At 43.3% G+C, this 22,767-nt stretch overlaps 1 protein-coding gene across 1 annotated transcript in view; it reads left to right on the top strand.

Moving 5' to 3' along the window:
• The window catches only part of LOC124619655 (protein borderless), a 449,367-nt gene that overhangs the window by 206,567 nt on the left and 220,033 nt on the right, over positions 1-22,767 (top strand). Inside the window, exon 3 of the mRNA XM_047146187.1 lies at positions 8,792-8,931. Coding sequence (XP_047002143.1) covers positions 8,792-8,931 — 140 coding nt within the window. The remainder of the gene's footprint in view (positions 1-8,791; positions 8,932-22,767) is intronic.

The raw sequence follows: 22,767 nt of genomic DNA, 5'->3' as shown, positions 1-22,767 counted from the left end.
GGAACTTTACCTTCAGAAATATGAAATCATGTCTGACAACTAAAGATTGGTCTAACTTCAGTATCTGATATCCCAACATAACCGTATGGCCCACGTCTGTCCTCAGTTCCCGCTCCGTTACCCGCTGCATCAGCCACTTGTCAACACTCATCAGCGCGAACTTGCTCAACAATTACGGAATGTTTTTAAACATTCTATACGTAATGACGTCCGTTAATTCAAGTAACGAGTTACGAATAATTATTAGCTGTCAGGTGTTTCGACTGTACCGAACGCTTGTACTCAACAGATAAAGTAATCCACAGTATCCAGGACGCCCTCCGCCGACTACATAGGGTAGGGTGGGAGATGTGTGCTGGGTGCCAAGTCACATGGGTATTGCGAGGAACGAAAGGACGGATGTAGCAGTCAGTGAGGCGTGTCGCGATCCTTAGTTAGCTCAGGGTGCCATCCCCCTGCGTTGTCTTGCCTCGCTGTCATGCGTCGATGAGAAGAAGAGTGGCTTGAAGTGGCAGATAATATGAGCTGCGTCTCGTGAAGTCTACAACGCAGCCCTGGGGACCTCCTTCCAGACACACAGGCGGGACGAGGTCCTCCTTACAGGTCTTCGCATGGGCGACAGCCTATATGACCAATGGCTTCTGACGAGAGGAAACTGCAGTGTGTGGTGCGCCACATATTACTGAGCCTTGCCGCATGGGTAACACCGGTTCCCGCCAGATTGCTGAAGTTCAGCGCTGTCGGGCTTGGCTAGCACTTGGATGGGTGACCGTCCGGTCAGCCGAGCGCTGTTGGCAAGTGGGATACTCTCAGTCCTTGTGAAGTCGTGAAAACTGACAACCGGCGGAAGAGCGGTGTGCTGACCACACGTCCCTCGATATCCGCATCCAGTGACGCCTAAAGGCTGAGGATGACACGGTGGTCAGTCAGTAACGTTAGAGTCTTCGAACACCTGTTCGGACGAAGTTTAGCTTTAGTTTGTGCTTTATTTTCGGACCAAAGGGCGGCAGATTTGCTGTCTATTTTACCTGTCATTCAACCGAATCAGGGACGACTTTCAAAACTTTGTGAATCGTCCGACTTGCTCCTGAAATTTTAGGACACCATTGTGAAGATGTTATCAGGATGCCTGGCCCATCCGTGTTTTTGGTAAGTGATAAGCCATCCACATACTGCTCCAAATCTTTTTTAGTTTTCCCCTAATTTTTGTTGTGTTTTAATTAAGAGTTTTCGTACATCATCCCATTTGTGGTGTTTTTTCTTTTTCGTGTTGTGGGCTAGTGTGATCGCGGTTGAGATTGGGAGAGCGATTTTATCTCAGTTTGCCTTTTATTTCTTCTATCTCATTTTTTAAGGTTTAAATACATTCATTTCAGTTGATCTTCGCTTGGGCGCTGATAACTTCGGCGGTGAGACACAGAACCCAGTAAACTTTTATTGCAATTAAATATAACATTGTAGTCATTTCTCGCACTCCAGTGTCCTGTCTCCTACATCTCTAATCTTCCCCCTTCAAATTCCTATGTGATAACTCTTCTGACTCCATTTCTGCATACTGTTTTCGGACTTCCTCTCCTTGTATTAGTTGTAATCTATTCCATCCTTTTCTTAGGTCATCTGGCCTCACGATAATGACCCCTATCGTTTTGCTTCGACGTTATCCGTTACAGTGGTCCCAGCTTCATCCACGTACGTATATCCTCATTCTTAATTTTGTGCAGTAGCGTTAGCCTACAGCAAGACCTCGAAAGTCCTCTCTCCATTGGCAATAAGTCCTCTTAATTCTATGATTTTAGTTCCATGTTTCTGCCCCACAAACTACTATGCTTTCTACAATAGTAGTAAACATCCTAATATTCTTTTCTGACCTAATATGTGTTCTTTTAAGCTCTAATTAATTGTTTGGTTGCTTGTCTATCTTGGCCAAAGCGGTCATCATTTCGATTTTATTGGATCCATGTCTGCTACTAATGAATCCAAAGTATTTATATAAAGCCACCGACCCGACAACCCCAAAAATTAACGTCAGTTTTTGAGCCACACCCTCCAGTAACCATATAGTACTTTTTCTCTAAAGTAATGTTTAAAGTCCTTTCCTGATATTCTCTAACCATGCGATTAATATTATCCTTACCCTCCTCAAAAATGACTTCGTCATCAGCAAAATGCAAAGTGAGCAGCTTGTCATCTTTGTCGTATCCGTTTCGTCACTGCACTCTCTTCCAAATATTTTTGTACCTGCATTAAATCAACATTTTTTTCCAATACATACGTCACTAAATCTAGTCCATAACTTCACAGGACTCAATGTCACCAGAGGAGTACACATTCCGCTTTTAACCTGTGCATGCTTAGCCGTTATTCAAGCAGCCGCACATTAGCAGCAGAACGAGTGGTTGCTTTACTCCCGTCCAAGCCAAGCTATACCCAATCCAAGCAGGCTGAAGATGTCCTGCTTGCCTGTTCATCTCCCCTCTGTGCTACGCTAAGTAGCAGTTTCTTTTTTACGCTTTCGTTGTAGTATCAAAAGAAGGTTTCGAAAGTTGTTGACAAGTGTTTTTTAGCCGAGTATCACATGATGAGCCTCAGTGCAATATATATTCATTTGGGTCACTGTAAGTCAAAAAATGGTGGATTTTATTTGACCTTTTCTTCCTTTACGGCGTATTTCGAGCATATATATTTATTTAGATATGAAGGATTTTCTCTACAACTTGATCCTGCTTCCACTAGGCTATTCTCAATTCGAACCATCGTTAGGTCATCTCTGATGCATGTTTTCTTGTAGTGAGCAGAATGATCTCTGAAAGTCGAGATCGTTTGCACCTAAGACCTTCAAGATATCTGTTATACTGCAACGGCAACTAAAGGAAGGGTTTGGAAATTTAGTTTCTCTAACCTTAGTGTGTTTCAGCCAAATATGACAAATTTTAATAACTTTTTCTGGGATGTGTATCAATGGTAGGTCGCTAATGCACTTAAATTCCGGGGGGGAGGGGGGGGGGCGACGAGCTCGGACGTCACGTTCAATCACATCCCAGATGTGTTCGATCGTGTTCAGATCTGGCAAGTTGTGGGGCCAACACATCAACTAGCAATCGCCACCGTGTTGCTCGTACCATTCCATCACACTCCTCGCCTTGTGACATGGTGCATTATCTGATAGAAAAATGCCACTGTCGACGGGAAACATGATTGCCATGAAGAGTTGTGCGCGGTCTGCAACCAGCGTACGATACTGTTGTGCCTTGCATGAATTCCACTGGACCCATGGATGCCCACATGAGTGTCTCTCAGAGCATAACGGAGCCGTCGCCAGTTTGTCTCCGCCCCACAGTACAGATATCAAGGAGCTGTTCCCATGCAAGACGACGGGTTCACGCACTCCCATCGGCATGATGTTGAAGGTATCGCAATCTATCACACATGCAACGCTCTGCCACTGCGCCAACGTTCAGTGCTGATGGTTACACGTCCATTTCAGTCGTGGTTGCCGATGTCGTGTCGTCAGATGTATCGTCAGATACAATTTTACTCTGCCCAGCATTGAAGACTGATGACAGTTCACCACAGTTCGCCGCCTGTCCTGTTTTACCGGTCTGTCGAGCCTACGATGTCCGACATCTGTAACGAGGTGTGGCCGCCCAACCCTACGACGTCTGGCGGTGGTTTCACCTTGGTTTCGCCACGTTTTAAAGACACTCACCACAGCAAGCCGACAAGTCGTGCAATTTCCGAGATGCTCGTTCCGAGCCTCCATGCCATCACAACGTGCCCACGGACAAACTCAGGTACATCGCGCGCCTTTCCTATTCAACACACGGGCAGCACCCTCAGTGATCATTCCTCGCCGGATGACGCTACTGTCGTCTTCTACACCTACATGGATACTCTGCAAATCACATTTAAGTCCCTGGCAGAGGGTTCATCTAACCACCTTCACAATTATCCGTTATTCCAATCTCATATAGCACGTGGAAAGAACGAACACCTATATCTTTCCGTGCGAGCTCTGATTTTACTTATTTTATTATGGTAATCGTTCCTCCCTATGTAGGTCAGAGTCAACAAAATATTTTCGCGTTCTGAGGAGAAAGTCGGTGATTGGAATTTCGTGGAAAGATTCCTCCGTAACGAAAACGCCCGTGTTTTGATTATGTCGAACCCAAATCCTGTATCATTTCGGTGACACTCTTTCTCCTATTTCGCGATAATATAAAATGTGCTGCCCTTCTTTGAACTTTTCCGATATACTCCTTCAATCCTACATGGTAAGGACCCCACACTGCGCAGCAGTTTTCTAAAATGGGACGGACAAGCGTAGTGTAGGCAGTCTCTTTAGTAGGTCTGTTATATTTTCTAAGTGTCCTGCCAATAAAACGCATCTTTGGTTAGCCTTCCCAACAACATTTTCTATGTGTTTCTTCCAATTTCTTAATTGTAATTCATAGGTATTTGGTTTAATTTATGGCCTTTAGATTTGACGGATCTCTCATGTAACAGAAACTTAACGAATTCCTTTTAGTACTGACATGGATGACCTCACACTTTTTGTTATTTACGGTCAATTGCCAATTTTTGCGTCATAAAGATATCTTTTCTAAATCGTTTTGCAATGTGTTTTGATCTTCTGATGACTCTGCTAGTCGATAAACGACGGCGGCATCTGCAAACAACCTAAGACGGCTGCTCAGATTGTCTCCCATACCATTTATATAAATAAGGAACAACAAAGGGCCAATAACACCATCTTGTGGAACGTCAGAAATCACTTGTATTTTACTTGATGACAATCCGTCAATTCCTATGAAATTTGTCGCCTCTGACAGGAAATCACGAATCCAGCCACATAACTGAGACGATATTCCGTAAGCATGCAGTTTCACTACAAGCCGCTTGTGTGGTACAATGTCAAAAGCCTTCCGGACATCTAGACGAGTTCATATCGATAGTAGGTCGGTGCTCATTCCTAACTTTCCCAAATGTATTGTAGCAAACACGAAGTTCGTTTTTCATAGTATTTTAATCCAAAAAGTATATTTCTGTAAGAAGAAACTTTTCTTTGATTCTACACTTTCCTCCTACTACGTTCAATACTACCAGAATGTGACTTTTAATATCGACTGAGCCATACTTTTTTCTTGTTTCAATCAACTTTTATTGTAAATTTAGAATGTATTGTTAAATGACCTTACGTTTAGCACTTATTTCTACATACTTGTCAGCAACTAAGTCTTTGTCCTCTTTCAAAGCATTTATGGAGTGAAGAATCTGCTGGTCAAATTTACAGACATATAATAACGTACTCGACGTCCCTGAATGAGTGTTTAGGAACTTCTTACACAATTTATGTTGCTAGAGGGCTACAGATTTAATTGATGCGGCCTCAAAACACACGAAAACTTTCCTCCTGCTGGACTTGGGCTCCGTTTTGGGACTGGTATACAGGGTTGTTCAAACGCAACTGTCACAATTCGTGTATGTAATGTATGCATTAAAATAAGAGTAAAATGTTAAAGATTTGTGTGAAATTGCTTTATTTCCGAGCTATGATGCATAATGTCATTTTTGGTAGGTATTACGTCATAGACCAGTACAAGCTTCTGACGTGTCGTGTTCACCTGCTTGACTAATATTGCCTTAGACACACCTTCACACTGCTCGGTTGATTCTGCTACGAAATGCTTTGTTTGCTTGACTTCGGTTTCTATGGCGCTGTGGTTCACATTTGGGCTCATGAGGATCCTCAGGTTAGCATAGCATGACGATATCAGCATAGTTTTGTAGTGAACATTTGGCGTGGCATAGTGGACCGCTCGTAATTCCACAGCGCTTGAGTGGCAGAGCGTATCGAAAGTTTTTGCAACACGAATTGGTTGGTCTGTTTCATGATGTCCTACTCGCTACACGAACCGACTTAAACACATTTCAGTTAGAAGACAGGCAGGTAAGACATTTTCCTAAACCCGGTAAATGGACAGGTCGTGCAGGCCCAGTTACTTGGCCCTCCAGATCTCCGGATCCTAGCCCTTGACTTTCGACCTTTGGGGCCATGTCAGGGAACTCGTGTATGGTGTTGGGATAAAGAATGTGGCACAACTACATCAGTCAAATGAAAATGGCTGTGCAACTGTGCTGAATGAGGTAAATGGAGCCTCAAACACTTCGAGAGCGATAAGACTTAGTGCACGTACTGTCTCCGTGTGCATGGACATTATTTTGAACATCTTCTACCGCGAATGTACAGTACGTAGTTGTATTGAATTTTGGGTCTCCTCGTGTCATTCCTCTCTGAGGAGAATTAATTTAATGTTGCTTGTGTTGCACTTGTGGTACCACTCTACTCCGTAACTCTGAAATAAAGCAATTTCAGACGAAACTTCATTTAACATTTTTACGTCTATTTTGATGCATACGTTATAATCATGAACATATACATCTACATGGATACTCTGCAAATTACATTTAAGTGCCTGGCAGAGGGTTCATCGAACCACCTTCACAGTTCTCTATTATTCCAATCTCGTACAGCGCGTGGAAAGCATGAACACCTATATCTTCCCGTACGAGCTCTGATTTCCCTTCGTTTATCGTGGTGATCGTTCCTCCCTATGTAGGTCGGTATCAACAACATATTTTCGGATTCGGAGGAGAAAGTTGGTGATTGGAATTTCGTGAGAAGATTTCATCACAACGAAAAACGACTTTCTTTTAATGATTTCCAGCCCAAAATCCTTTATCATTTCTGTGACACTCTCTCCCATATTTCGCGATAATACAAAACGTGCTGCCTTTCTTTGAACTTTTTCAATGTACTCCGTCAGTCCTATCTGGTAAGGATCCCACACCGCGCAGCAGTATTCTGAGAGAGGACGGACAAGCGTAGTGTAGGCAGTCTCCTTAGTAGGTCTGTTACATTTTCTAAGTGTCCTGCTAATAAAACGCAGTCTTTGGTTAGCCCTCCCCACAACATTTTCTGTGTGTTCCTTCCAATTTAAGTTGTTCGTAATTGTAACACCTAAGTATCTAGTTGAATTTACGGGTTTTAGATTAGACTGATTTATCGTGTAACCGAAGTTTAACGAATTCCTTTTAGCACTGAAGTGGATGACCTCACACTTTTCGTTATTTAGGGTCAATTGCCACTTTTGCACCATTCAGATATTTCTTTTAAATCGTTTTACAGTTTGTTTAGATCGTCTGATGACTTTATTAGTCGATAAACTACAGCGTCATCTGCAAACAACCTAAGACGGCTGCTCATATTGTCTCCCAAATCGTTTATATAGATAAAATAAGGAACACTACCTTGGGGAACGCCAGAAATCACTTCTGTTTTACTCGATGACTTTCCGTCAATTACTACGAACTGTGACCTCTGACAAGAAATCACAAATCAAGTCACATAACTGAGACGATACCCATAAGCACGCAATTTCACTCCGTGCCGCTTCTGTGGTACAGTGTCAAAAGCCTTCCGGAAATCCAGAAATACACAATCGATCTGAAATCCCTTGTCAATAGCACTCAACACTCCATGTGAGCCGGCCGCGGTGGTCTAGCGGTTCTAGGCGCGCAGTCCGGAACCGCGTGACTGCTGCGGTCACAGGTTCGAATCCTGCCTCGGGCATGGATGTGTGTGATGTCCTTAGGTTAGTTAGGTTTAAGTAGTTCTAAGTTCTAGGGGACTGATGACCACAGCTGTTAAGTCCCATAGTGCTCAGAACCGTTTGAACCATTTGAACTCCATGTGAACAAAGAGCTAGTTGTGTTTCACAGGAACGATGTTTTCTAAACCCGTGTTGACTGTGTGTCAATAGACCGTTTTCTTCGAGCTGATTCATAATGTTCGAACACGACATATGGTCCTAAATCCTGCTGAATATCGACGTTAACGATATGGGCCTGTAATTTCGTGGATTACTCCTACTACCTTTCTTGAATATAGGTCTGACCTGCGGAACTTTCCAGTGTTTGGGTACGGATCTTTCGTCGAGCGAATGGTTGTATATGATTGTTAAGTATGGAATTGATGCATCAGCACACTCCGAAAGGAGCATAATTGGTATACAGTCTGGATCAGGCGACTTGCTTTAACTAAGTGATTTAAGCTGCTTCGCTACTACGAGTATATTTACTTTTACGTTACTCATGTTGGCAGCTGTACTCGATTCGAATTCTGGAATATTTACTTCGTCTTCTTTTGTGAAGTATAGTTATTGATGAATCACTTCGTATAATAATTCTTAATTTCGCCTTATATTTATCCATTTGGTTTGTTCACTTTGCTGCTCCCACCGATGTGATACTACCTAGCTGCTCAGAGTGGCCGCGCGGTTCTAGGCGCCATCTCATGAATCGGACGCCACTCCCGCCGGAGGTTCGAGTCCTCCCTTGGGCATGGGTGTGATGTCCTTAGCGTTATGTTAGTTTAAGTAGTGTGTATGTCTAGGGACAGATGACCTCAGCAGTGTGGTCCCTTAGGAATTCACACACATTGGAACATTTGACACAACCTACGCAAACACACACCTGGCTAATCGCTTTGGAGTGATAGCGCAACCTGTTGACAAGTGCAGCAGGCTGAACGGGACCCATGGAGCTTGCCAGGCTTTCACAAACAGAATATGGCGTGCACCAACCACTGTGCTTCAGTACACGTGATCCCTTGTGCCTGCGTTGCGACAGGCTGAACTGCTGTAATGGCTGGGGCGGATACAGGGGCCGGCAGGCTGGTAGGAGAGTTTGTGCGCCTGTGATTTTGACTGGTGCTGTGTTGTGGTGTGCGCAGGCAGCGCGTGCGCGCTGATGGAGGAGGAGAAGCAGGCGACGTTCCTGACGGCGGCCGTGGGCGAGTACGTCGTCTTCAACTGCCAGCTCGACTTCCCGCACGACATCGTCATCCCGCACATCCTGCGCTGGAACAAAGACGTGAGTCGCCCGTCCACGGCACTTTCTTCTCGCTGAAGCCTTTGGCAGCCTTTGCTCGTCACTTTCACAGCCAAACTGTGGGGACGAAAATGCAGTAAAATGTCTACAAACGGCATTCTTTACCAACGGAGCTGACTATACCTCCAATAAGACATTAAAGCTTGGAGCGCTCTTATATGTAATATTTTGTATCGCATTGCCGGCTCCCTCCAACACGCTATCGAACTAACAAGATTTCTACACTCTACGTTGTTGATGTGATCTTTAATCCAAACACTGGTTTGCTTTTACTTACCACATGACGGTTTGCATTACAGAAGGTTTGCTCCACTAAGAATGCTATTTACACCTTCACTCACCAATTATCACACGTGGATAGCCTCTGGTAACGCACGCGACTCATTCACATACTTCATTAAACATCGCAATACTAATACAGCGGGCAGGGGGAGGGTTCTTTGTGCACACCGTTTGTAAATATTGTAATATTGTCTGGTACTTTATATTTTAAAGTTTGAAAAAAAAATTTGTTGCTTTTAATTATTTCCTGTATCAGATTCCGTAATTGATTTAAATTTTTCAGTGAAACTTAACCCAAAAATCTAAGTGACTTTTTTTAACAAATGTCACATTCATTTTTTCCGATTTAGGTCGCTTAAAATGTATGTTTTGAATGAAAAAACAACTACAATGAACGAAATATCTATTCTTTTTTCTACATCACTCGGTCTAAACATTACGGAAAATACTTTGGTGTAGCTAAGATCGCGCTAAAAGATATTTTCAGGTTCTCTAACCAACTTACACATCAGTAATGATTTTAAAAAGTATGTTGTTAGTAAAAGTTACACATTTAACGATTTTTTTTTTACATTTCTTGGGTGGTGGCGTCCGTGACACTGTGTTTGCAATAACGCTCCGATAGGAATTGCATCTCCTTACCGACACATCACGCCAGTAAATTCTACTTCAAAACACGCGTTTTGGCAGTTAAATTCATTTCATGTTAACTACATCTTCTGAAGTTTAAATTTATTTACATGTCGTGAAAAAGTGTTTCTTTACTTTCGAAGTTTTGCAATAATTATCTTAAAAACGTACGTTGCTAAATTTCGCCACGTCATTGTTCCAATGCGTAAATAAATATAAATGTCTGAAGAGGGGATGTTAGGCATCTCGAAATATCATAAAGGTAAAAATAAACGCTTATGAATGCAACTGGTTGCAGTTAATTCATTGTAAATTACATTGAGTTTCAATAGTGCAGCTTTCTAATACGTTCACCCTCCCTCTCCCACAAATTTTTTCCGCGTGCCGGATTGAAACCATTCGCACGCTGATCCGGCCCGATGATCAACGTTGCCCATCTGTAGTGTAAATCATGTAACTCTCTGAGAAAAACCATGTTTTATGAAATTGATGACTTTACAAACAACTAGTTTGAACCATACTTAATGAACAAGATGCAAAACATCGTGCTAAATAATTAAAACGATATTGGAAAGAGACTGTGGAGAAATCCCGAAAAGAATCCCACAAGGTTCTACATCTTCATCTACTTGGATACTTTGCAAATCACATTTAAGTGCCTCGCAGAGGGTTCATCGAACCACCTTCACAATTCTCTGTTGTTCCAATCTCGTATATCGCGCAGAAAGAACGAACACCTACATCTTCCGTACGAGCTCTGATTTCCCTTATTTTATCGTGGTGATCGGTTTTACTTATGTACGTCGGTGTCAACAAAATATTTTCGCTTTCGGAGGAGAAAGTTGGTTATTGGAATTCCGTGAGAAGATATCGATGCAACGAAAAACGCCTTTCTCCAAATGATGTCCAGCCGAAATCCTGTATCATTTCAGTGACACTCTCTCCCATATTTCGCCATAATACAAAACTTGCTGCCTTTCTTTGAACTTTTCGATGTAGTCCGTCAGTGCTATCTGGTAGAATCCCACATGCGCAGCAGTATTCTAAAAGAGGACGGACAAGCGTAGTGTACGCAGTCTCCTTAGATCGGTTACATTTTCTAAATGTCCTGCCAATAAACGCAGTCTTTGCAGCCTTCCCCAGAACATTTTCTGTGTGTTCCTTCCAATTTAAGTTGTTAAATTTTGGGTTCGTTCCTATTTCTTATATACGTGAATGCCCTTTCACTTTACATCCATCAAGGAGAATTCTCTTTGCAGATGACCCTAGTGTTGTAAGAAATCCCATTAGAAATAACACAACAGAAGAGAGCGTTAAAAATATTTTCTGAAGAATTAAGTAGCTCAATGAAAATGGCCTCTTTTTTAATTTCGAAAAAAAACACTATATTCAATTTTGTACACACATAGTCTTGCGGACAACTGATATAGCATATGAACTGTGCAAGTTGGAGGGTAGAACGCCCCAAATTTTTTTGGTATATGTATAAACGAAAACGTGAACTCGAAACAACTACGTTCAGGGACTTTCGCTCTTTGTTGCTAGTGTTGGAGACAGACGAATCAGCATCCTAATATAAATTGTGTATTAATTAATATTCATCTTGTGACCTGTCTTCAAGACACTATACAGTCCGTTCAATTTATCTTCCAAGTACTTTGTCATCTGACAGGGTTACATTATAGGGTTACATTGTTATCAACAAATCTCAGATTTTGTATTTCTTCTTCCTCAACTGCAATCCTCTTCCCAAATTTCTCAGCCTACAAACTGAATAACACAGGGATAGGCTAGAACTATGTTCCACTCTATTCTGACTACTGTTTCCCATATATGTCCTTCGTTTGTTTTCTGTACAAATTCTGTATGAGCTTTCGGTCACTGCATTTTGTACTCGCTGCATTCAGACTTTCAAAATGCGTTTTCCATTCAAGGGTCTCAGCATAAAATCTACTAATACCAAATACGTAAGTTTGCCTTTCTTCACTCTGCCTTCTCAGATAAGTTGTAGAGTCTGTGTTCCCTAAGCCTTGACGTTGATAGGACCTGTTGTGTTGCCTCATCGTCCTAGACTCTCTTGAAAACTGGTTTCCAATATAATCGTCACCAAGCGAGGTGGCTCAGTCGTTAGCACACTGGACTCGCATTGGGCAGGACAAGGGTTCAAACCCGCGTCTGGCCATCCTGATTTATGTTTCCCATAATTTCCCTCAATCGCTTTAGGCAAATGGAGCGATGGTTTCTTTGAAAGGGCATGGCCGATTTCCTTCTCCGGTTACAAGTATGGGTACGGTCTTCAAGCATGAAGCGGTATCTCCACTATCTAGTCGTCAGTTGACACATCGTGTAAGTCTGACACTCGCTGGTAGTTGGATCGGCAGAAGTGGTCACGATTCTTGATCACCAAGGTCTCCAGACCTTACCACTTTCGATCTGTGTCTGTGGGGACGGTTGAAGGGCGAAATCGACAAAGAAAAAGTAGAGAATTCTACAAAGAGAAATTAAGCACATGAGACGAATTGATCCAATTTATGAATAATGCTACCCCCATGAAAGAACTCCAAGTCGATCTCAGAAGAACTACACATGATGCTATCAAGATAATTCGAAAGAGCATTAAAGTAGGAGATAAAATTTATTGAAGTTAACACTGAACTTATCAGAAGTCGGCGTACTGTGAGAACAACACCGCCTCAACGAATAGTCTATGGGTGTGTAAATGTCCAAATCTTGCTAATTCGTAATATCTGATCTTGAGGGATGATGCAATACCCCTATGAAACACTTGGATTACACGGATATAAAGACTGTTGCGCATAAGAAACGCTGAAGATAAATATACGAATCTATCCGACAGCCTCGTCCACTAGCTCTTGGTTAAGGAATTCGGGCTGTCAATATGTAGGGGAACCTAATAACTACTAAGTGAAAGAGATGAGCGAGGAAACATTTTACTTAATTTGAGAAGAAATTAGGTAAATCAGGAAACTTTATGATGGATTGGAAAGAAAATAGCTGCTGAAATAGGGGTTTCTTAAACAAGTAATACTGAGTAATTAATTACGAAGGGTCGCCACCAACATTACACAGGACAAGTCGATTTAAATGGTGGTCACAAAACAATTTACGGGCAAACAAAAAATTATTTCAACCGTAGTACAAAAAAAAAATCAAATTATTATGACATCATCAGAGTACAAGACAGAAACAGAATTGGAAAATTAAAGCGTTAAAAATCACGAAAATAGTAATGCACCTGCGGCTGATTACAGCACCAATTAATCGATTCATGAGTGGTTAGCGACTGTAAATCGCCAAGGAATGGAAAGTTGCCTTGGAGAATAAAACATACATAACTCACGTAACTCAGGCAGACCAAGCTGCAGAGCGAGGTCCAGCCTCTCCTTCTCCGCTCTGTCGCGTAAACTGAAATTGAAAACGTATATCGCAATTTGCAGTCTCACTGTGGCTGCAGTGATCGTAGCCGAAGGTGGTGGCGCCGACCGCTGACGCTTGAGAGCTGTTAATGCAGGGCTCCCGCTGGTCGTAGCGGGTTGACTGCTTGAAGCCGAAAACATCTTGTCGACACGATACCTAAGCAGTTGAATAACCTCGAAGTCGCGAATAAATTAAAGCTTATTTCAAAACTTCTTATTTATCGATAAAGACATACCACAAACATGGGATGGATTGCAAAATACTCACAAAATCTGAGCTATTACAAATGCGGTACACTTCTATCAGCAGCAGCAGCACGAACAGCATCTAGATGAGAACTAAATTCGTCATAAGCTTGAACGATGTACACTGGTGTCCAAAATTAAAGCAACAAACCGCTTTTTCCCCGTCCTGTGGCCAATTAATGATATAATCATACGAACTGTCATCAGATATCCGTACGATCGTGTTCTGTACAGAAGACGGCACTCTGGTCAACGGGCAACCACGCCCGCGATGACGTCAGGGCACCTATCAAACGGGGTAGTGTTTGCTGGGCAGTCCCACATCCACAATCGCCGTGTACACAGTCACAGACGGTGCAGTATGGCACAGAGACGACTGTCTGCGGTGAAGGGCCATAGGAAGAAAGGAAGCAGGACAGTAACAAACTGACGTGGTCCGCTGGCTTTATGTGAATCGATCTGATGTTTGCCGGATGTGGCGACAGTTTATAGAGACCGAAACTGTATATTGAAGACCAGAGCATGGGCGACCACCTATGACATCAGAAGGAGAAGACCGTTATTTGGCTGTAAGGGCATGATGGTGCAGCCTTAGTATAGCGCGGCAACTGGCATCTGACCTGGCAGCATCCACTGAACGCGTCGTATCGTGACAAACGGCGTACAAAAGACTTCAGCAGAGTGGCCTTTATTGTCGTATACCTGCTGTGTGTCTTCTTCTGACGCCTCTTCACGGAGGGGAATGTCTAGAGGGGAGTTGTCAGCATATTGCGTAGACGGTCGAACAGTGGGCCAATGTTCTTTCACAGATGAGTACCTATTTGATCTGGAGAGTTATAAAGGAAGAATTAATATCTGGAGGGAACGTGGAATTTATGGTCCCAAACTTTGTGGAAAGTGATCGGTATCGAGGAGGATGCCTAATGGGATTATGTTGATAACACCTCTTCATCAAATTATAAGGGTGAATCGGCAAGGTTTGACCGCTGTCAGCTATCGTGACGAGATTTTGGGACATGTGCGGTTGTTGCTATATGCTGTGGGCCCAGACTTCGTACTGATGGACGATAAAGCTCGGCCTCATAGAGCACGAGTGTTTGATGTTCTACTCGAAACGGAAGATACTGCACGCATGGCGTGGCCGGCTCGCTCACCCGTTTGAATCCCACAGAACAGGACTGGAATTGGATGCATTAGGGAGACGGTTTGTACCACGTCAGTATCCATCTGTGGCTGCGGACACTTACGAGTCGAATCTATGAATCTATGGGCGCACTGACACGGCGAGAGCGGGGATACCGCAGGACTCGCTGGCGAGTTTAGGTCGAGTATACTGGAACTCATTTCTGATCTCTAATGCACATGCAACGAACACGGTCAGGCAGAAGCTTCTGACAGCATCTGAAAAGTTGCTCTCGCTGATTTTTTAAGTTTCATAAGAAACCCGAAGTTTTCTGACTGTTCATTTATAGAAAGCCACTTTTTACGGCGCAAAAACGCTTTTTTTGTCTATTGCCACTGAGTTGATCGAACAATTTTGAAACTTGACGCCAAGTCAGACACGGATCGCTGTCGAAAAACAGTTACTTAACAGTGCGAGAAATTTCGTTTCTTTTGAGTCAGTGCTCGAAAATTCACCGACAGTGAACGGTAACATACGACCGTATCTCCACCACAGAGAGCGAACTGTAATATTTCGATGCGGGTATTTGTTTGTGTGTAGTAAGAAAGAATTATGACCGCCTGCCTAACAAGCAGCATGTTGGCACCACATATACACTTGTAAGTCTCCTAATTCCAGTAAATTCCGGGGAGGGGGCGATGAACTCTGACGCCACGTTCAATCACGTACCAGACGCGTTCGATAGGGTTCAGATTTTGCGAATTGGAGGACCAGTACATCAATTGAAACTCGAAACTGTGTTCCTCGAACCACTCCATCTCACTGCTGGCCTTGTGACTAGGCGCATTATCTTGTTGAAAAATGCTACTGGCGTCCTGAAATATGTCACGAAGATGTGTACTTTGCCTGCGACGTCATGGTGCCTTGCACGAGCTCCAGTGGACCCATGGATGCCCACGTGAATGTTCTGGCGTAACGAAGCCGCCGACAGCTTGTCTCCGTTCCACGGTACATGTGTTAAGAAGCTGGGAGACGACGGACTCGCGCCCTTTGATCCGCATGATGAAGAAGATATCGGGATTCATCAGACCAGGTAATTTTCTGCCACTTTGCCAACGTCCAGTGCCGTTGGTCATGTGCCCTTTGAGTGATAGTTGCCTGTGTTGTGATGTTAACATTGGCACGTGCATCGATCGTCCGCTGTGGAGGTCCACTGTTAGGAATGTTCTGTGCACTGTGTGTTCAGACACACTTGTTCTCTGGCCAGCATTAAATCTGATGTTAGTTTAACCACAGTTCTTCGCCTGTCCTGTTTTATCAGTCTACCTAATCTACGACGTTCTACATCTTTAATGAGGGGTGGCCGCCCAACACGAAGACGTCTGGACTTAGTTTCAGCTTGGTTTCGTTAAGCATTGAAGACACCACAGCACTCCTCGAACACCGACAAGTGGTGAAGTTTCCGAAAGGCTCGTGCCGAGCCTCCGGGCCATCACAAACTTCCCTCGATCAAACTCAGATAGGTCGCGTGCCTTCCCCATTTTACACACGAACAACACGCTCACTGATACTACATGCAACGTGCGTGTTTCTAACTAGCAGTCCTTCCTCGCCATATGACACTGCTTTCGTCTGGACGAGTTTATGTAGACAGCAGGTCGGTGGTCATAATGGTCTGGCCGATCAGTATATACTTTACTGACGTTACAGAACATAGCCGCCTGACGATACTGTTACTGTATACCTGTGCATCTGTAAACAAACTGTGCTTGTGTAGTTTGGCTAGCGTTCAGTTTCTCAGCTTGAAAGTCTTGCTAATGTTCTGGTATCTTTTCGAAAGCGGTGTTCCTCTTCTGACGTCTTTCCGAAATTGATAAGAATTTTTTTCTGTATGGATCCGTCTGCCAATACAGAAAACAACACACGATAAGGAGAAGACTAAAGGGAGAGCTGTTGATAAATGACGTAATGGTTTAGAAGGGAGCCCGCAGGTATCGTTTCAGATAGCCTGCCCTCAGTTGCAGTTCTCACTTTCTTCCCTTTTTTTTTCTTTACTCATTCAGGCACTTACTTACAAAGACTCTTGGCACAGGGAGGGACAGCTGACCCTGAATATAAACCACTGAAACATATTACGTATACATATAAAGGGAAAAATCAATTATTGTGTGACTATACGATTGCCGAACAATCACAGGAAGAAGTTACTTCCGCAAAATACTTACGAGCATGCGAACGAGACAATTTAAACTACAAGGATGACTTAAATCTAATCGCCTTTCGCAGATGCCAGATTGAAATTCATTGGAAGAATCCTCAGGAACTGTACTCCGTCTTCAAAGGAGGTCATGTACAAAGCCCTCGTTTGACCAATACTTCAATATTGCTCGTACGGGACCCGTAACAGATTGGATTGATACATGAAACAGATAAGATCAAAAGAACAGCATCGCGTTTCGTTGCGTGTACATGTAGTAAACATCAAAGCGTCATCGAAATGATGAACGAATTCCAGTGGCAGACGCTGCAAAAAAAATGGCTCTGAGCACTATGGGACTCAACTGCTGAGGTCATTAGTCCCCTAGAACTTAGAACTAGTTAAACCTAACTAACCTAAGGACATCACAAACATCCATGCCCGGGGCAGGATTCGAACCTGCGACCGTAGCGGTCTTGCGGCATCAGACTGCAGCGCCTTTAACCGCACGGCCAGACGCTGCAAGAGAAGAGTTCTGCATCACGCTCAGGTTTACTCATAAAGTTCCGAGAGCGAATGTTCCTAGAAGAGTCAACAAATATTTTTTTCCTCCTATTTGCATATCTCGAAAAGACCATTAAGATAAAGTCAGAGATTCGAGCTCACAGAAAGGCCTACCGGCAATCGTTTTTTCCGCGAACCATTCGCAACTGTAGCAAGAAATGGGGAAAGTGACGGGAGTGCATAAAGTACCCTACGCCACACACCACAAGGTGGCTTGCGGAGCACAGATGTAGATGTAGATATACGGGATGAAACGTCTTTTGCTCAGTTACATGAGAATGTACTTCTACAACGAGGTAGTACAAAAACTCTTAATTAGGCATTATGTGATAACGTGTTAGCTCCGTTAAAAAATGAGTAGATGAAGAAATGATAGAGAAAGAGAGAGACAGAGAGAGAGAGAGGGAAAGAGAAAGAAAGAAAGAATCCATATTGTATGTTATCCACTATATAAGACAGTTACTGTACTGATATACAGGGTCACTCACCTAAAACTAGCGAATGTTGCGGAAGTGGAAAGTGACCTTGGTGTGTGGTTTTCACGTAATGGATCGGTAGTAAGGGGCTCGTATTGTTAGCCGGTAAACAGATTGTAATAATACTTCGAAGATGTATTTTTTGTGCAGGCACACACTTTTCTAAAAGGTACAATGCCTGTTGACATTAACCAACTAAAAGCACAGTAAATTAGAATGTCTGTGGCATTTGTTGCAGAATTCTAAGCGACTCATTTACGAGATATTGTAGTTTTGAAAAATTTCCACGTCGACACTTGTTTCTGCCATTCAACTTGCGCAGTTGCTAGGTACGATGTTGTTATTTTTGCTTGCAGTTTGCTTGCGTGTCCCATGAGTGCACTGCGACTTGCTGGTCAGTTAATGAGTGGAAGTCCAAGTAAGAGCTCTTGAGTGGACGATGGGATTTGCCAATGCAGAAAGAGCCGAAATGCTCATTGTGCACGGGGTTCGTTCTCGTACAGTGTACGCAAGATATCCCAACAGAAATCAACCATCTATGCAATTATTTATGAACCTCTTCAACCAGTTACGTGAAAGTGATAATGTAACTCTTAGACAACACAACAGAAAGAAACAGGTGAAGGGGAAATTAATGTTCTTACTGCTGTTGTAGTTGATCCCCACGTCAGTTAACGCACAATCGCACGAGGAAGTGACATGAGTCAGCCAAGTGTTCCACGCATTCTCCATCGACATGGGTTCCAACACTGCCAGATCTCTCTCCTGCAATAGCTGCATGAAAACGACTATGAGAATTATGTTAACTTCTGTACATGGGCATTAGTAGAAGATACTTCAGATGTATCATATCGTGTATCTTGTTTAATGATGAAGCCCTATTTACAAGTCATGACCATATAAACCGACGAAATGTGCTTTATTGGTTTCCTGGCTATTGTCGTTGACATCGTCAGATAGAACGTCAGCGTCCATGGAGTGTAAATATGTGGTGTGGAATAGCGAACCATCACCTCATAGGCCCGTATTTCCCAGACGGAACACTCAACACGCATAGGTATCGCAGGCTCCTACCAGACCATCTTCCACGGGTGCTAAAAGAAGTTCTTCTGCAAACTAGGAGGAACCTATGGTTCCAACATGATGGCTATCCATCCCGTAGTTCGCGGATTAAAACAGTATGTCTTCACGAACTGTTTCCAAATCGTTGGAATGGACGGCAAGGACCTGCAACTTGGCTGGCCCATTTCTTTGGTTTGATTGGTGTAGATATATTTCTGTGGGAAAAGCTGAAAGGCGTTACCCTCAAGGACATATCAACTACACATGATGATATGCAACGACGTATTACCTCATCTTGCTCGGATATCTTGGCTGCAATGCTAGCACGTGTGCAGCAGTCGTTCCATACCAGATTGGAAGCGTGTATTGCCACTTCCAGTGGTCATTTTGAGCACAAACTGTGATTGTCAGTTGTCTCGTAACTGGTCAGAATCCACATTACCAGTGTGCGTACTTGTGTTGCTCTTTAGTGTGTTCTACCGAAGGTATTGGACAATTGTCAGAGTGCGAACTTCTTTAAACACGGTATCTCGTAAACTACTCTCACTAGAACCCTGCAACAGACATCAATGACATTCTAATTTACCCTACTTTTAGTTTGTTAATGACAATAGGCATTGTTCCATTTAAAGGTGTATGTTTGCACAAGAAAGTAACTTTCTAAGTAGTATTACACTATGTCGATTGTTGACTAGCATTAGGGGCCACTGACTACCAATCCATGCCGGCAGCGGTGATCGAGCGGTTCTAGGCGCTTCAGTCCGAAGCCACGCGACTGCTACGGTCGCAGGTTCGAATCCTGCCTCGGGCATTGATGTATGTTATGTCCTTAGGATTGTTAGGTTTAAATAGTTCTAAGTCTAGGGGACTGATGACCTCAGATGGTAAGTCCCAAAGTGCTTAGATCCATTTGAAACATTTGAATCAATCCATTCTTTGAAAACCACCTATCAATAGCACTTTCCATTTCGGCAGTATTTGCAATACAAGTTTTAGACGATCCACCGTGTATACAGGGTGTTTCGCAACTGATGTTACACACTTCTCGAGGTTGAAGACGGGATTTAGTAGATCAAGTTTTACTGAGGAACCCATGTCCGGAAACGTCAACCAACGACGCTGCGGAGTGTCAAAGTTATAGGCACCGGCTACTGTAAATAGATGCGTATATAAAGCGTGATTCTGAGATGATGTTAAAAACAGTCTAGGATGATGGAGAAGGGCAAATGTATAATACAGTATGCTGCCTGTAAGTATCTGTGCTCACGAAATGTGAATGACAGCAATGTTGTTGCTGTGCCTGAAAAAATGGTTGCATTGTAAGCTATTTCATGCAAAGTACCTTTAAAAAAGGTCCTTTTCTTCTACAAAGCAGAGAACAGTTTCCCATTTTCCACATGTTACAGTCGAATACCCATGAGGTTTGGTCCATTCTCTGGCCAGTTACCAAAAACTGTCGTAGTGTACGTCAGGCACTGGTAAAAGAGGGGTGTTTTCTTCTTATTCTGAACTTGTTGTCCATACAGCAGCCAAAGTCAGTGTTCCTCTTCCCAGAAAAGATAAGTCCATTTGTAATATCCCGATAAAGAATTCATTAACAAATCTGTGCAATAACTCATTACCTCTGCTACGCCGTACACTGACACTCATATAACTTTGCACGGTGTTTGCTAAAGATGCATACTATGCAGAAAGTTTTCAGCAGAGATCCGCAATATCGTTGTGTATGAGAGCTTAAACGTGGCTTGCCAGCACTTTTTCCCTTACAAGGACGGTAGTTGAAATATGTTACAGAAAACAGTTCGCAATTTTGATGCTGCTTGAGAGCAACATTGTCAGATAAAGAGTTCATACGAAAAGGTATCCTCAAAGAGCAATAAAACCCTTAAAATGTAATTGAAACCATTAGGTTATTTTTTAAAAAATGTATCCCGCTTTTTGTCAGTCCTGCGGAGAGCGTATACCCTTCGTTGTGTAGCCAGTGCTTTTTCTCAATGTGCTATTTCGAATACGTCAGCCGGGTAGAGTATTGCGTGTGGAAGGTATGGTGCCGTGTTCGACTTCCATTTCTGGAAAAACAATTTCAATATGGCAGGAAGTTGTAAATTTCTTAACGTCCCCTCGAGTGCTCAGCACAAAAATCCCCCCCCCCCCCCCCCCGCTACGCCGGAAAGGCGGACGTTTCTCATTAAAAAGGATTGTGTGCCTAGGATAGCATCATTAGCAGCGCTCTTGTGCGTATCGCGCTGTTTAGAGATTCCATTACTGCGGGAGAGCCGACTCGCGGATAATCCTGTCACGGACGAAGGTTCCGCGTGACCTTGGCTGGCACGTGTTCCGCGACGCTTCCCTTCCCATGCATTCTTCATCATCTTGTTAGCCTGGATTAGGCATACAACTCAATTAGCCGGCCCTCTTCCTTATCATCCCTAGTCAGCGTCAGCTGTCATTAGCTGTCTTGTGGGACGCTGCGCTACGTTCTCGCTGCGACGAAAGACAACACGCACACACGTGCGCACACACACACATACACATACACACATAAAAAGCGACGTTTATCGTTAAATGGGGTGAGAATGTGCCAGATTTTGTGGCTTTTCTTACACTGATTCGAAACAAATGATTGTATGGCTTTCATATTTTGTTACAACTTCGCTACACATGGCGCCTTGCAAAATGTGGGTCAACGAAACTTTTATGTGGCGAGAGGAAAAGAGTAACGCAGGTTTTTTTGTGGAACGTTCTCACCCCGCATGTGAAGTGAGACTGTGCTACTACTCATTTGAGCCTGGAACGAGTAGAACCACGTCTGCGGCACATTCTCACCTCTCACTAACCCAGCAGAAAACAATTTCTACTTATTATTAGAAATTCACAGATCTTGTGGAAGAAAATATTTTTCAACTTACTGTCTTGATCAAAAATCGTGTTTATTGTAGAATAGCCCCCTTTTACTTCGATGTTACGGGTGATGCGATGTATGCTACACCTGCAATACACGTAAAAATCATTTCTGTCACTGGCAATAGGTACCTACTAGCAAATCTTAAGATGAAAGTTGCACATACCTAATATTATACTACTGGCCATTAAAACTGCTACACCAAGAAGAAATGCAAATGATAAATGGGTATTCATTGGACAAATATATTATACTAGAACTAACATGTCATTACATATTCACGCAATTTGGGTGCATAGATCCTGAGAAATTAGTACCCAGAACAACCACCTCTGGCCGTAATAACGGCCTTGATACGTCTGGGCATTGAGTCAAACAGAACTTGGATGGCGTGTACAGGTACAGCTGCCCATGCAGCTTCAACACCATACCACAGTTCATCAAGAGTAGCGACTGGCGTATTGTGACGAGCCAGTTGCTCGGCCACCATTGACCAGACGTTTTAAATTGGAGATAGATCTGGAGAATGTGCTGGCCAGGGCAGCAGTCGAACATTTTCTGTATCCAGGAAGGCCCGTACAGGACCTGCAAGATGCGGTCGTACATTATCCTGCTGAAATGGAGGGTTTAGCAGGGATCGAATTAAGGGTAGAGCCACGGGTCATAACACATCTAAAATGTAACGTCCACTGTTCAAAGTGCCGTCAATGCGAACAATACTCCATACCATCACGCCGGGTGATACGTCAGCATGGCGATGACGAATACACGATTCCAATGTGCATTCACCGCGATGTCGCGAAACACGGATGCGACCATCATGATGCTGTAAACAGAACCTGGATTCATCCGAAAAAATGACGTTTTGCCATTCGTGCACCCAATTCGTCGCTAAGTAC

This window comes from Schistocerca americana, chromosome 6, assembly GCF_021461395.2.
Source record: "Schistocerca americana isolate TAMUIC-IGC-003095 chromosome 6, iqSchAmer2.1, whole genome shotgun sequence".
NCBI classification, from domain to species: Eukaryota; Metazoa; Arthropoda; class Insecta; order Orthoptera; family Acrididae; genus Schistocerca; species Schistocerca americana.
The sequence above is the reverse complement of the archived record's forward strand: the minus strand, read 5'-3'. Positions and strand labels throughout refer to the sequence as shown.